Below are 16022 nucleotides of genomic sequence, written 5' to 3'. Positions count from 1 at the left end.
CAAGTCAAGTCGACAAAAGCCAAGACCACCAACCGCGTTTACACAATCGTGCTTCAAATGTGCAACGCGAGGTGTTTGTTTATGCGGAAGCACCAGAACAAGAAGTGTGATTGTGTATTGGGTTCAGCAGTTTTTATTCTGCCTGCGCATCTTTTCCGTTTCTGCTCTAGGGTGGTCTGGTGTTTGTGCATTGGTGCTTCTGCTTCGTGCCTTGCTTTGCTTGCGGGCTGCCGAGGAGCTCATGCCGAAGAAAAAGGAACTACCGGACAAAAGGAGCCGTGCTAATGCTTATCTGAACAGTGGCCAAGTGGACTGTAAACGGAAGGACCTGAGCAGTGAGGATGAGTGCAGTCAAAACATAAACTGACATTTCTTCTATTTCCCTTGCCTTTTCACTTTTGCTGTGCCCCTGATTGCGGGAAATCGACACGACCTCGGCTCGCGTTATAACTGTATAGTAACATTTTTTATTCTTTTTGAGGGCATCAAAATTCTCTCGCATTATATTCGTGGTCGCGTTATATTCGTGCAAATACAACAATATGCTCTTTTGGGCGAGGACACATGTCGAGGCAAACGCCGCGACACGATGGAGCAGATAAAGTTTTATCGGCGCTCACCCGGGTAGCCCGTGCCAACAGCATCTCTACCGACCGTGTGGGGAAACTAAAGAAAAAAAATTGACCGCATCTCCACGTGGTGATTGATGTTGATTGGGGGGTTGGGGCAAAGCTCTGGTGGTGCTTGTCTGCGTAGACGCTGAGCCACAGCATGCCGAGCCTTTCGTTCGTTTTCATCCATTTCAGAAAGAGAATGGGTGGTATGGAACGTGGTTATATACGCATTTGAGCATTTGACTCCAGCGCCCTCTCGTCTATAAACGTTGAGCCAATGCATGCAAAGTTTAACGCGATTATATACGCATTTGACCACAGCGCCCTCTCCTGTATAGACGTTGAGCGGCTACATGCAATGTTTCATCCACGACATCCCCAGCTCTTGAGTTACTACCACATCTCGGAGCCCCCTATTCGTCCCGCAGTCGTGGCTGAGTGGCTAAGGAGATGGACCAGAAATCCATTGGGGTCTCCCCGCGCAGGTTCGAATCCTGTTGACTTTGTTTTTTTTCCCTACAGGAGCATGTGAGCACGGACGCCGGACGGACAAAACTAGACCCTAAGGAGCTTTGCCCCTAAAAAAGAAGTTTGTCGTTAAAACATCCTGACGCATGTGCTTTCTGCTCGGTGCGTCTGATCCGACCTCGATGGACGCTGGCTCGAACACGACGCCCGGGATCTTCCCGCTTCCATGCGTTTGTAAAATTGTTCCTGCCACAGTCGAGGCACACAACTAGGGTTGACGATGAAGTTGCGTCTAAGAAAAACATCCAGAAAAGGACTTTAAAAAGAAGCGCGCCTCCCAAAGAGATGACACCGGTCCCATGACAGGCTGCCACCAGCTGCTTATCAAAGAATCACCCGGTGACGCTGCTGGCAACCGAGGCAAGGAGAAGGCTTTATCTAGCAGCTGCGACACACGCGATGTCCACACCTTAGAAAGTGCACGTGGCGTCCGTTGCGGTACGTGGTAACATGAAACGGAGCAGGGTCCATTGCAGAGAACCGCAGCTTCCCAAGCTACCAGAGCCCCTTCAGACAATGGTGCAATGCCCGCAGAATGGACGAGAAACTGACCTCTAGTCTTCTTTGGGCGTCTTCCGGCAACAAGACGTCGCAGCAGCTCGTAGGATGCTCCAGTGCGACATCCAACTGCATCTCGGCAGCACCTCCCAACTTACCTCCGCACTCTGCGTCATCTCACGGGCTTTTCATTTTGCACCTCAGAGAAAACCTCCGGACAAGGCATGGGGGGTTCGAACCTCCGGTGCGAGAATCGCACCGCCGTCGAGGCAAGGAGCGGCTCTGCTTTGGGGACCGAGCGTCCCCAAAGCCCCCTCGGCAGTGGCGTGGACTCAATCCCAATACCTTGGCCTTCTTGGGATCCACTTCCTCTGCCTTGTCTGCTTCTGCATCCGCCTTGTCCGACGAAGGTTTCTCCTTCTCAGCATCTGAGGGCCACCGGCCGGGAAAAAAAAACAACAAGGCCAACGAAATGAGGCCCCGCTTCAAGAGCCATAAGGACACCTAGACCTTCGGAAGCACCTGCCTATTTCTGTTCCGCCAAAAGAACTAGCTTCCAAACAGGCAAACAGCTACCATTCGTATGAAGGGTTTCCCAAGTAGAGCGGAACGTGGAACTAATTAGGCGCATTGTGCCGCTCAAGCTGCCATCGGCTACATGCTGGGCAAGTACCACATTTGTGCGGAACAGGCCCACTCGCTTACGATGAAGGCTTACGGCTTGACATTGTTCCAAAGAATAAGAGGAGCCAGAATTGCAGAAACCCAGTGCAAGTTGATTTTAAAGGGGCACTGACAGGTCATAATAATTTTTTTTTCTTTATTATCCGAAACGATTGAAAACGATGCATGGACATTACCCTCAAAATTCGAAACTTGGGAACTTTGTGAAGTAAAAAAACAATTCCCAAAAAGCCAAATTTAAAATTCCCGCGCGTTTCACACCAGGGCAGTTACATCAAAGATTGAGTTGTTGTGCAACTCGAGTTTCTTTCAAGCCTCCGAACCGCCACGACCCAAACTGTCGTGTGCGTGCTATCGCTCCGTGTGTGCTACCTATCGCTGTGAGCAGGCGACGCTTCACTCTCGAGTTTGAAGTTCTTCTAGGGCCCTTTCGGCCATCTCAACTTCTTTGAAATGGCGCGAGGTTGAAGAGAACGCACGGTGGATTTTTGTGAGCAACGTGAGGGGCCACATCACGCCGGTTCTGCGTGAAAAACTGCCCCGGCAGAGTCACAAATTAAAACTTTAATACACAGACACCAAACCCAGTTGTTTTGACTGTTTGACAATTTCCTTTTCAAACTAGAGGACTCAAAAAAGTGCAAAAAGAAAACACGGACGAAGAAGAGATATATATAACACGGAAGGGTGCTAACTTTTGACTGATTTAATCCAGGCAAACCACCCAGCACACATGCGTAAACACTCTTTCCCATCTTGCCAACCCCATGTGATAAAAGCAACCCATAAACACAAACAACAGATGACAATGACTTCAAACATTCATATCATTTCAACGTGACTACACAAAACCATCTAGAAAAGAAACTTCCTCGTCATTTAGTAAAATCGAAAATGTGCTGGCAAAGTTGTCATCTGAGGCAAAGTTGTCACCTGTCACCTCTCAGTCTTCTTAGTTGCTCTTTTAATTAAATCTGTTAATTCTAACAGGGGATCACACCCGCACTGCACGCAGTGTACTGCAAGGTGTCCCCCCGCTTTCTTACAAAGTCCTCCCGCTTTGTTATGAAGTCCTAATGTGAGATCTGCACGAACACGCCTTCGATTTTACTAAATGAAGAGGAAGTTTCTTTTCTACATGGCTTTGTGTAGACACGCTGAATTGATTTACAAATGTAAATTGAATTTGAACCCTCACTTTATAATAAGAACTTTGTTTTTGTCCGTAGACAATTCTGTTCCTTTCATAATCACCATTTTTAGTGTTTGCACGGAGCGAATTGCCAAAATACCCTAATTTCTTAAAACTAAATTTTAAAAAACATCCAAATTTCTTTTATAATTCAACACCGGAAATTATGCAATGTACACATATGCAGGTTTGCCTGTACTTAGTTTATGCCGTACATATAGAAGACTTGTATCCGAAACAAATAAACTTAGATGAGAATGCAACTTCGTCTAAAAGCGAACAACAATCCTTACGACAAAGTGTAAGTTTGCGGCATTCTGAAATGAAAACTTGTAGTTACCCTCATTGTCGTCTTTCTTCTCATCCTTAGACCACTTCTTGTAAAATTTCTGTGCAAGAAAAGGGAAAAAGAATGCTCATAAATGACCAGTGTTGCGCAAAAAGTTTGGCTTGTGGTTTCCACAATGTGTAAGTGCAAGGCAGAAAGCCACAAAACACCATGCACCCCAGTAGCCAGTACACAGCAGGTGTCGAGCTGAATGTGCCCAGACAAGCCCCGTTTCCGAAGGCACAATGTTGATTCAATCGAAGAGCACCCACTAGTGGGCCACCCATGCAGCAGCCCTCGTTCCCACAGCACTCAAACTGACGCTCTGAAGAGCAATTTCAGAAAATAATTCTTTGCCAGAGCCAGCGATGACTGCATAGTGGAGCAGGTGAACTATTTGAGAGCTTGACGTTCGTTGCATCTGCTTGTACGAAGCCTCGATCCATATGTGTCGTGACAGAGGGGTGGGTCACCCGTCATTTCCCTCGAGTGCACCGTGACACCCCGACGAGTCACCCGCCAGAACTGGACTTGCTCACCATCGAGAGATGGCACAAGCGGCATTGCAGTTGGTGCTGTGCCAAGCACTTTCAGACGTGCCGAGCGCAGCACTCGCTCGTGGCATGTTTGCGCAACAATCGTCGTCAATACTCGAAAGCGGCGTAAACTGCAAATTTTTTCGAGGGATTTTGGGCCTACCTTGCTTGCCTTCTTCATCTTCTTCTCCGGGTTCAAGACCTTGCCCTCCATGCGAAGCTTGTGGTTCTTGCTCTTCATGTGCTGCCACAGAAAAGAGGGTATGCGACAATGCAACAGACTGCGGCAGAAAGCTACCAGCTCCATCACATTCTACTTTAACTGGTAGCATGGCAACTGGAAAGAATCACACTAAAAAAGTTAAGATCCGTAAAAAAAAGGGGTCGAAATTGCCGCCACTGTTACGCCTTTCTCGAAGAAATGCGCGAGCATTCCACGCAACAGTTACATATAAGGAAGCACGGCTAATGTTGCCTCTCAGCACTTTTCTGCGGGGTGAACATCTCCGAAGCAACTCTTCTCCCCGGTGCAGGCAGATTGGGTCACTTAGTGCGAGCACAAAGGACGTGCGTGCAATGCGCTGAAAATGAGAGCCATTTCATCGTTGCACGTACAGGGAAGACGACACGTTGCGCTTGTGGCCCGGTGACACAATAAGACGACTGCGCGTCAAGAATGGCGTGGCAGGTCAAAGAACGGAACCGCAGCCCGCGCGTCCATGGGTCTCCAAAGCCAACGGCGGAAACTTTTAAAGCTTCTAAAGTGTGCACCCTCGCACCGGCTGCGCCGGCCGCAAGACGCAATCGGCGGAGGGGGGTTGACACGCGCCCTGGCGACACGCCCGATGTCCCCCATCCAACGACGATCTGCAGCCGCTAGGGTCGCGACGCTGTCCCGTAGCCACGTCGCAAGCTCTAAAACGTGCCCTCCGACGACGTCCGAGGTCGGTGCACATATAAGGGCGCAACCGCTAACGTATTAATAAAGTATTAAGGGGGCACACCACCTTGAAAATTCAGATTTTTAACCAGTCACTTGATTTTTATGAAATTTGGTGGATGTCTTCACTTCTATGCCTTGTTGCATTGTACCAAATTCGACCTCCATGGGACAATTCTTTGAGGAGCTAGACGAAAAAATGTCTGCTCCTGGTTGACAGTCACCACCGTCTTTTAGGAAATCTATCATGCCAGATTGGTGCACCATATTTAGCATATCTAAGCTTGAGCCTCAATTGGAACATATGGAGCAGGGGGCTATCTATTTTTAATATTGAATACTTGACTTTTTGATAAAAAAATCTCAATTTTAAAACTATTTTGCATTTAGTTGAACTTCCGGCTTGCCAAAAACTTGTTTTATTGCCAGAAAGACTTGAACTAAACAAAAAAATAAGTAGATAGCCCCATTCCTCATTAAATTTGAGTTCAGAAACATCCTCAATGATGCACAAATCTGGTAGTGCATTAAAATGATAGATTTCCTAAAATGAAGTTTGTGTTAAAAAAGTGAAAATGAGAAAAAGCAATTTCAAGTTTCCACACCCCTGCACTTTATTGTGCTGGAGAAGGTGGCAACTAGAAGGCGCCAGGAGCGTAGGTGGTGCCTTCCACTACCAGATCCTGCTGTGCCTTGGTGATGGCCTCCATCTTCCTGCGCTTCTGGGCCTGTTTGGAGGACTGCTGTGCATTCAGTTGTGCCTTGCTGATCTTGGCGCGAGCGGCCTCGGAGGAGTGCTGCTCTTGGTGGCTCCCGGGCTTGATGTTCAGCTCTGCGAGAACCTTCTCGAAGCCCTTGGGCCCCAGGTTAAATTCCAGCACCGCCAATGCAACTGAAGTCTCCACTGTCCTTTGAGACGCAAACTCAGTTTTCGGACAGCGCTTCCAAATCAATCCATTGAAGGATTCATTTGCATTTTGCGTTTTCATTCTAGAACACCTTAGCAGCAGGTCCTTGTGTGCAAGCCGGTTGTAGACAGGCACAAGTTGCTTGGCCACCTCTCTTGAGAAGGCTGGACGGTGAGGCTTTGGCTGAGATGGCTTCCCCGCCGCCGTCAGAGCCAGGTGGCGGTTGAAGTGGCACCACGACTGCTGCCCCTTTGGGCATGCTAGATGCCTTGGTTCTTCGTCGGTCGAGTATGAGTGCATGAGGGTTGCCATCACTCCTCGTTGCATACACCGGACGTCTGGAGCATTGTCCTTGAGTGCACATGCATAGTAGTTCGTAAGTCTTTTCATAACGACGTTGGTGAGTTTGCCCCTGCCTCCCAGCCCTTTTGTTGACTTCTTTAGGGTATCCAGGGCAGAGTACATACGTTTGGCCACGTGATTCACACAATCTTCCTTCTCGATCTGTCTGTCATAAAGGTTCAGGGCAGCAACACTGGCATATGACTTGCTGTCACCGTCGCAGAGCATTTGTGTGTACTGCAGGCTGTGATGAGCGATGGAGCGACTGAAGATTTTGATTGCAGCTTGGACCTCCATGGCGTTCGCTGAGCCCCCAAAGTTTTTCTGGCATGTCAGCTGATGTTTTTCATGCCACGCCTCGTACTCGTCAGAGTCCTCTTTTGGGCCGAGGGAACAACCGTGGCAGTAATTGCTGATTACAGCGAAGTCCAGCACAAGGCCTGTCTCAAGGTCGATCACCACGCCGACACCGAAATGCGACGTATGCCCGCGCTTGTGCCATGTTCCGTCAAAGGTGACGCAAACATCTAGCAAATCTTCACTATACGCCTCGCAAGTGGGCTCATTTTCGTCTTCTGCGCATGAGAAAGGAAGTAGCGGTGACGTCAGAACGCCGAGCCCTGATTGGCTGATCGTGACCCCCTATCTCAGCGTCGTCTGCTCCTTTGCAACGTCGTCTGCTCGCAACATCGTCTGCGTTTGTCTCACCTTTCCTGCGACTTTCAGAAGTGCAGGTCTTTACATGCGAGCTCGACTTCGCCTTTCACAGAGGGCAGACGAAATAACTCGAGCGGTACGTTGTTTTTGTCTAACAACTAGCAGACGCACATCAAGGAGGGAATTCAGAGGACTCACTGGCGAGGTGTCCCGAGGCGCCGAGGTTTGTTTACTAAGAACCGGGAGGTGAGCGTGCAAGTTCCCTCCCAAATACTTTGTCCCTCCTTTCGTGTGCGGCGATACCCCCCATTCTTTAGCAGCTTCGGCGGGTTGGCGCAGTTGACGTCGTCTGCTCTACGTCTGCTAGTCAAAGCGATGGCTGCTTTACCTTTCCTGCGTCTGTCGGAGATTCACCGCTTTTTCACCGGCGAGAGTCGCCGTTGCCTCGGGAAACAAGGAGATAACAAGAGGAAGAAATTGACCTCTTAATCCAAAAGTGAGGTCAGCGATCAAAGTATAATACGGGAAGGGTTCACAAGGGTCGCGCGGGCATATTCCATTCAGCACGCCAGCCGGTCGTGGGCAGACGGTCGCCGAGTCCGGGAGTGCCTGCTAGGCCTAACTGCCGTGCTCGCTTGGTCGCGTTCGGTGGAATCATGGCCATTGGAGCTTTTCTCGGGTGTTTGTGGATCCAGCGTTCTTGTTCGTTGTGGTCTGTTTCAAGTACTTTTTACTTTTTTCTTGCTGCTTGAAGTCGGGACGCGTGAGAAGCGCACATAGAAAAATAAACGTCCGTGGGTCGTCGCGACCGCGACGCTGTCGGCCATGCTGATTGTAAGAAGTGCGTACGACAGCTTCAAAGCTGTCCTAGAATTTCGTCGTAACCTGCGCAAAACTTGCGAAAATTTCGTTTCGTGAATACAAATTTGTTCTTAAGTTATGGCTTACGCATATTTTTGGCGTAAGATTGTTTCCTGCGACTTACGAAAGTCGCAGGAAAGGTAAGACAGACGCAGACGACGTTGCGAGCCGACGACGTTGCAAAGGAGCAGACGACGCTCGGATAGGGGGGCGCGATCAGCCAATCAGGGCTCGGCGTTCTGACGTCACCGCTACCCCCTGCGCAAGAAGCAGACGAACTTGCCCTCCGCATTGGCTGCGCCGGAAGTGGTCCGCACCACTTGAGCTGCTTGCTTCATACAGGCCGTCGCCGCCAACATCGACGCGTCATGAACTTTGACGGCAAGCTCTTGATATGACTTGAGGTGCATCGGTCGCGGGATATTCATCTGCGCGAAAAAGTTAGTCAGTTTTGTGTGGCCGATACCACAATCCCGGGAACTCAGGACGATGCGTGCAGCAAGCTCGTTTTGTTTGGAGTCCTCGATCGTTGACGAGTGTGGCGAGTCCGCGATGTCCCCGCAACGCGGGCAGACCACAACGAACCGGAGGCGCACTCCCTTGTTTCGCTCCACAAGCTTGAGGTCTGCTTTGAAGCATGTTGGGCACAGAAGACTGCATATCAAGTTTTTGATCGCACACACATCGACCAAGCGATACCCATCTAGAGGATCCACAGTGACGGCAGCGTCTGCCTCCTCTCTTGCGACATCGTCGGGGTTCGTTTCCGTGAGCAGCGCGATCTTTCGCTCGATCGCCGTGAGCTCGTTTGCTTCTTCCCGAAGTTCTTCTTTCGAGGCCAAAGGTCTAGGCTCCGTCAGTGAAGATGACCGATCGGAAAGCGACGAGCCAAGTGACGGCGGCGGCGATCCACTTTGCACTGAAGAGGCCTCAGACGACGGCGCGGCTTGGGTAGCTTCGCGCGAGCGGCGTCCACCCGATCTGCCTCGCGGCTTTGCAGAGCGAGAGCGGGCTCCAAATGCCTCCGTCGATTTCCGTTTCGTTGTCGGCATGTTGACATCGGTCGCAAAACAAGCGAGAAATATGGCGCACTTTCGCTACTGGAGCAAGCATCGGGCAGTGGCGAGCGCAGCGATAAACAAGGCAAACGAACCCACGTGACTCGCCGTACGCCAATCCCCTTGCGAGTTTCGGTTTTCTGCCCAATCAGCGCGGCTAATGAGATTTCTGTGCACGTGAAAAGCTGGATTTCTACGGGGTTATTGCCCGTGTAGCGTTTCATCCCGAACGGAGGTACTTGCCGTTTCGGAACCGCGAAGAAATGCCCTTTACAGCGACGGTATGTCGATCGTTCTAGGCCTAACTGGCGCGGAACTCTGGCGATTTGAAAATGATGAACATCGGGTTCTCACGTTCGCGAAACGTCCGATTTGGCACCGTCGCCTGGTCGAAAATGTTTTATTTCTCCGTAAATATTGCAGATATAGCTATAAAACTCTAGGAGATGGCGCATTATTACTTGCTCAACCGAAATATTAAAAAATTAAAAAATCAGTTTTTTGCCAAAAAATTGCGATTTCACGCCCGTGTCCCCCCTTAAGGGGAGACACCCCCTGGGAGGGTCAATTTTTGAACCCTTGGCTTAAAATTAATGAAATTTACAGGGTAGGCTGGTGGTCATGCTAGAGGGTGCATAACAAAATTTTAGGTCTGTCGGTTAATTGGGAAGGAAATTAGGGCAGCTTCTATCAGCAACACCCCTACACTGTTTAGTTAATCTATCGTCAGAAAACTATCACAATACTAAAGATTTTTATTCGCTAGGTATGTATCAGAATGCCTAAAGGGTGCGCCTATGGAAAGGTTTTTGTAAAATGTAATTGATTTCTATCAATTTTCTCTTCTGCGAAATTGGTCAACTTTTTGGTCTTCTGTGACTCCGACAAAATGTCAACATTTTTTATAAAAGACATCCATAAAGTGAAAAACAAGCTCCATAGGCGCATTCCTTATTAAATTTCAGTCAGGAAAAGTGAAGAATGAGCCTTGCTTGTATTTCCATTCTCAAACGATAGATTGACTAAAATGGAATTTATACAAAAAAGTGGAATGGAGAAAAATGTGTTCAAAGTGCTTCAAACCCTACCTTTCCTTTAGCTTTGGAGGACAGAAAATAATTTATAAAAAATTAACTATGCAGTGTAAACTAGTGAAAATTTCTGGGAATACTCTCTGGGTGTAGATGGATGTAAATATGTAATTTTTCAAAATCAATGTTCTTTTAAGAATCTTTTTTTCTCCGGGTAGTGTCCCCCCTTAAATAAATATACCGCTAGGACCCATCGCAAATTCTTATAGTTTGCTATACAGTCACCGACCGAATTTTCATACTCGGTGGGGACCCCGAAATAGTCCGAATAACCAAGCGGTCCGAAAAATCGATTTCAGTCAAAATATCAATTTCCAAGCATATTGGCTACTTTCCAGTTGCTCGTTGTCAATTTTAATTTCTCGTGCAACTTTCGCTTTATGTTATTCACTTTTGCCTTGTTTGTTGATATGTTTCATCAGGGTGCAGCGCTTTGCCGGTGCCTTCATTGGCACAAACAGCGAAGTTGAAGTTGGTGCCATTTGCCACAATTTGACACTGTTTAGTCCACCAAGCTTGCTTCAATACTAAGCCTATGGGCAAAAACCCTTTGCGCTCGAGGACCACAAGAACGGCAGACGGCCGCTCTTCTCGAGGTCGCACTCGAAAAACACGGACCTCGAGAAGAACTGGAACAGCCACAAGAATAAGCAGGCGGCAGCCATGTTGGCTATAGCAGAACCGGAAAACCCAACTTTAGCCTCGACCCAGCTTGCTTATTGCGTAGAACGTGATACCGTGGCTACAGGGCAAAATCAAAACAACCAAAATGGCGGTGACTAAGCTTGCGGCACTATTGCGGCAACTGTTTTGTGGCTGTAAACTGAGTAAACCACACACATTATGTCCGAAATTTCGAGCAACAAGCTTTATGGCGTCCCCAATTTCGGTCACTGTTGTACGCTAACACTATGGGGTGAGTGAAGGTTCGATTAAAACGTCCAAATAATCGGAGGTGACCAAAAAATTGGTGCCCGAAAAATCGCTCGGTGACTGTATTTGTTTTGTAAATGGCGCAATAGTTTTGCGGATAAATTGATTTATGCGTGAGACCCTCAAATACAGCTCGTTCGAGAAGGCCGCCGCATTTGTTTGGTCGGCGATGTCATTGGCCCAACATGCGGCGTCCTCTCGCAAGCACTCGCGGACTTTGCTCCCTCGGTGTCTGGCGCTTCAGCTTCCTTGTTGTTTACCGTGTTGAGCTACAACATAGCTCGCTTTGATCGCAGCAGCGATGAGGGTCAATGTTATCGACCGATGTTGGGAGGACCAGCTGCTGAGACGATATGGTTGCAGGCGATCTCGCACGAGCATGCAGGGAGGAATGTCGGGGGGGGGGGGGGGGGGAGAGCGAGAGTAGCGTTGGAGTAGCCGAGTACCGCGAGACTATGTGTTTGTACCGTGGCAAGGCGAGCTTGAGGGCGCCTAGAATGAGAGGGTTTGACTAAATACGATCACGTGGTTTATGGGCACCATGGTGCTGTAACCTGGGCAGTGTTGCCTGGTCGTCGGACGAAAAGGACCAACGTTCGTAAATTACTAGTACTGTTATTAGAGCTAAAAAAATCGGTAAACTTGGTGTATATACTAAGTAGCCTATGAGCATTCCATTTCAGCAATAATCTAGCCTAACCCCTTTAAAGAACAACTCCGCTTCATTATTGTTTTTGAAAAACAAAAGTGCCATCCTCTTTAGTATCAGCGAGGAAGACTGCGCGTCAAATAGTACAATATAGACCACCTACAATGTAACCGCTTATAGTGCAGGACCGTGTATAACGCGGCTTTCTCAACCACCGGTTCGCCTCCCATGCAACTCCATGTATTTACCGTATTTACTCGCAGAATGAACACACTTTTTTTCCCGAAAAATCGATGCAAAGTTAGGGGGGGCGTTCATTACGCAAAGTAAAATTTTTGTGTCCGTATTTACTTGCATCATGACGGACCTTTTATCCTAAAAAATCGAAGTAACTTCTTATGTCTTTGCGCGCGGCGCCCGACCCCGTAACCAAACTAAACTAAAAAAAAAAAACAAAAAAAAACTCTTGTTTTCTTTTTCTTTTAGTCGGCAGCGCCGACTAAGAGAAAAAGTCGCAGTCGCAGTCGGCAGCGCCAACAAAAAACGCGACTGGCTGGTGGACGCGTGTCTTCAAGGCAAACACCTAAGTTTCAAAGTTGACACAGGGTCACAAGCTAACGGGTTACCACTATCAGTGTTCCGCAAGTTCAAGACCGTGACGCTGAAACCCAGCGGCGCTGTTCTGAGATCCTACGGTGGCAACGTCATCAAGCACGTCGGTACATTTTTATCGCCCGTGACGGTAGGCGACCGCCAGATATGCACCGAATTTTTCGTAATAAAGAACGGCCACAGCGCTATCTTGGGCTTGGCAGCTAGCGAGAAGCTAGGCATCGTCAATTGCGCTGTTGAAGGCGTGTCGACGAGCAACACCGAAGCAGTCTTCGAGGAATTCCCGCAGCTTTTCCACGGAACCGGGCGTACCCCGAAAGAATACAAGATGGTGCTACGCAAGGACGCCGTGCCAATCGTTCAGCCAGCTCGAAGGGTTCCCCTGTCGCTGCGAGAGCCTCTTCGTGCAGAACTGGACCGAATGGAACGCGAAGGCATCATTCAGAAGGTCAGCAGCCCGACGGACTGGGTAAGCCCGTTAGTCATTGTACTAAAAAAAGACAGCAAGTTGCGGGTATGCATGGATCCCAGAAGGATTAATGAAAACCTGAAAAGAGAACACTACCAAATGCCTCGTAGAGAAGATATTGAAGCGGACTTGGCAGGCGCGAAGTTTTTCTCGTGTCTAGACGCAAACGCAGGGTTTCACCAAATCTTACTGGACGAGCAATCATCCAAGATATGCACGTTTGCCACGCCGTTCGGCCGTTATCGCTTTCTACGCCTTCCATTCGGCATAGCGTCAGCTAGTGAGGTGTTTCAAAAAGCCCTCAACGAAGTGTTTGAGGGCCTTCCTGGCATACGTGTATACGTGGACGATGTGCTGACCTGGGGTGCGACTAGGGCGGAGCATGACCAGAGGCTGCACGATGCACTAAAGGCAGCTGAAGCAGCGGGCCTAAATTTTAATGCAGCCAAATGCCAATTCGGCGTTCAAGAAATTTTGTTCCTGGGCGACATCATTAGCCACAAAGGCATTAGCCCCAATCCCGCCCTTGTGGACGGTCTTCTCAAAATGCCAAAGCCACAAGACAAATTGGCAGTACAAAGGTTGCTCGGGGTTGTTAACTATTTTAGCAAGTATCTACCGTCACTTTCACAGCGCACTTCGACTCTGCGTTCCCTGATCAAACAAGACGTCATTTTTGAATGGACACCTAATCATGAAAACGAGTGGCAAGCCATATGTCAGGAGCTAAGCGAGGCACCGCTGCTTGCTATTTTTGACCTAGGTTTGGAGACGAGGATAACTTCAGACGCATCTCAAAGTGGCATTGGCTCTGCACTCCTACAACGTCATGGGGACTGCTGGAAACCGGTCGCTTACGCGTCGAGAGCGCTGAGTGAATCGGAACAGAGATATTCGCAAATTGAAAAAGAGGCTTTGGCGTTGGTTTTCGGTTGCGAAAAGTTTAACCATTTTGTGTATGGTTGCCCACTCATACTCGAGAGCGACCACAGCCCGCTGATAAACATATCTAGGAAAGGCATAGCCGATATGCCGCCAAGAGTGCAACGTTTTTTCCTACGATTGCTCAAATACGATTACATGTTGATATTTGTTCCTGGCAAGCAGATGGCCCTGGCTGATATGCTTTCTCGATCTCCTGCTCCTGGGAACAAGGGGGCCGCCGACACGGGCGACGTAGAAATTCCCGCCGTCACAGTCGTATCAGCACTCGTAAGTGAAAAAACGGCTGCGAAACTTGCACACGAAACCGCTACTGATCCGTATCTTAGCGTAGTACTACGAAAGCTCGGGAGGGGAGACGAAGTGGAAGGGGCGCTGAAATCAGTTGCCGCCGAACTTTCAGTAGTAGACGGCATACTTTTGAAAGGAACGAAAGTAGTAATTCCCACGAGCATGCGCAGAGAGATGTTAAAGAGGATTCACGCAGGCCACCTTGGCACGGTAAAGTGCAAAGCTAGGGCTAGGCAATTAGTCTACTGGCCGAACATAAACTCTGATGTCGAGTCGTTGATCCAAAGCTGTCCGACCTGCAGAACATATGCTTATAAGCAACCATCAGAGCCTCTGATTCTACAACCAACGCCCACTCAACCATGGTACCGTGTCGGTGTCGATCTCTTTCAGTATTCCGGAAGACACTATCTGTGTGTTTACGATTCAATGTCCAATTTCCCAGAGGTGGAGCTCCTACCCGACACAACAGCCACCTCGGTTATTGATAGACTCAGTGCTATATTTTCAAGATACGGCATCCTAACGGAGGTATGCTCAGATAACGGCCCACAGTTTAGCAGCCACGAGTTCGCGCTGTTTGCAAAGCATTACGATTTCAAACATGTGAAATTCAGCCCGCAATACCCCCAATCTAACGGGCTCGCGGAAAAGGGTGTACAAATAATCAAACGCATCTTAAAGAAAACGAAAGCTGCAAACGAATGCTTTTGGCTTGGCATATTAAATTACAGGGCATGTCCTGTCGAAGATGGTCGGTCTCCTGGCGAGCTGCTGCAAGGAAGGCGGCTGCGCACACCCGTGCCGGACTTCGATCCCCTTCCTGCGATACGGGTCAAGAAACACCGACAGACAGGCCACAACGAGCGGGTGCTGCCCCGCCTTAAAAACGACGACGTGGTACGCCTGAATGGAGCGTCATGGGCGCGGAAAGCCAAGGTAGTTGGATCAGCTGGGCCGCGGTCCTTTTACGTGCGTACGGAGAATAATACCGTACTTCGGCGCAACCGTCGACACCTTTTAGCGACGAAGGAAGAATGCGAGGTCGACTTGTCAGACGACGAAGATTCGGACAACGACCGGGCCTCATCACACGGAATGACATCCACAGCGCCAACCATCACGACGGCTCTACAAACGGCAACTACGACGACTCTACAAACGGCAGCTCAGCAGCCAACGGTTCAGCCACCACGAAGGACAACACGACAGAAGCGGCCTCCGGAGCGATTGGGTTATGACGAGCGCTTCCAGCAAACGAGCCAGAGGTGTTGATCTCAGCGGTGAACGACCGTTGGGAAGGAGGATGTATCGTATCAGATCAAGGCGGACAAGCTATCTGTATGCTCCATTGCCACGTGCCTTTCCCTTGCCCTCTACTACACTAACCCCTTTCCACCTTCGGCTATATAAGTAACAACACGGAATAAACCAAAGCATTGTTATCCTGATACCCAAGTTGTCTATTCTTACCAGCCCACACAAGAACGATACAGTTCCTTTTTTTTTTTTTTTGCCGCCTTTCGCAAGCTGTTTTATTTGCTTGGCGTTGCTTAGGCGAAGGCTCTCCGCTTATATTTCTTATCTCCTTGCGCGCAACGCACGACCCCCGTAACCAAACTGAGCTGTGCAAAAAAAAAAAAAGCTCCTTTTTTTCTTCTGTTTTTTTCTCAGTTCCGTGGGTTTTTCTTTTTTTTTTTTTTCTTTTTGTCGCCTTTTGCAAGTCGTTTCGTTTGCTTAGGGGGCTTCTCCGCTCCTCTTTCTTACCTCCTTGCGGGCGGCGCGCGATCCCCCGTAACCAAACTGCGCTGTGCAAAAAAAGCTTTGTTTTTGTTTTTTCTTAGTTCTGTGGGTTTTTTTTTTTCTTTTTGCCGCCTTTCGCAAGCTGT

The 16022-nt window shown here is 48.9% G+C and overlaps 1 protein-coding gene across 1 annotated transcript in view; it reads right to left on the bottom strand.

The window, feature by feature from the left end:
- The window catches only part of LOC8053156 (axoneme-associated protein mst101(2)), a 63447-nt gene that overhangs the window by 25176 nt on the left and 22249 nt on the right, over positions 1-16022 (bottom strand). Inside the window, exons 6-8 of the mRNA XM_029976691.3 lie at positions 4544-4624; positions 3857-3905; positions 1986-2068 (exon numbers count right to left, since the gene is read on the bottom strand). Coding sequence (XP_029832551.2) covers positions 1986-2068; positions 3857-3905; positions 4544-4624 — 213 coding nt within the window. The remainder of the gene's footprint in view (positions 1-1985; positions 2069-3856; positions 3906-4543; positions 4625-16022) is intronic.

Source organism: Ixodes scapularis, unplaced genomic scaffold (genome assembly GCF_016920785.2).
Source record: "Ixodes scapularis isolate PalLabHiFi unplaced genomic scaffold, ASM1692078v2 PGA_scaffold2__306_contigs__length_199485367, whole genome shotgun sequence".
NCBI lineage: Eukaryota > Metazoa > Arthropoda > Arachnida > Ixodida > Ixodidae > Ixodes > Ixodes scapularis.
This window is presented reverse-complemented; position numbering and strand designations above follow the sequence as displayed.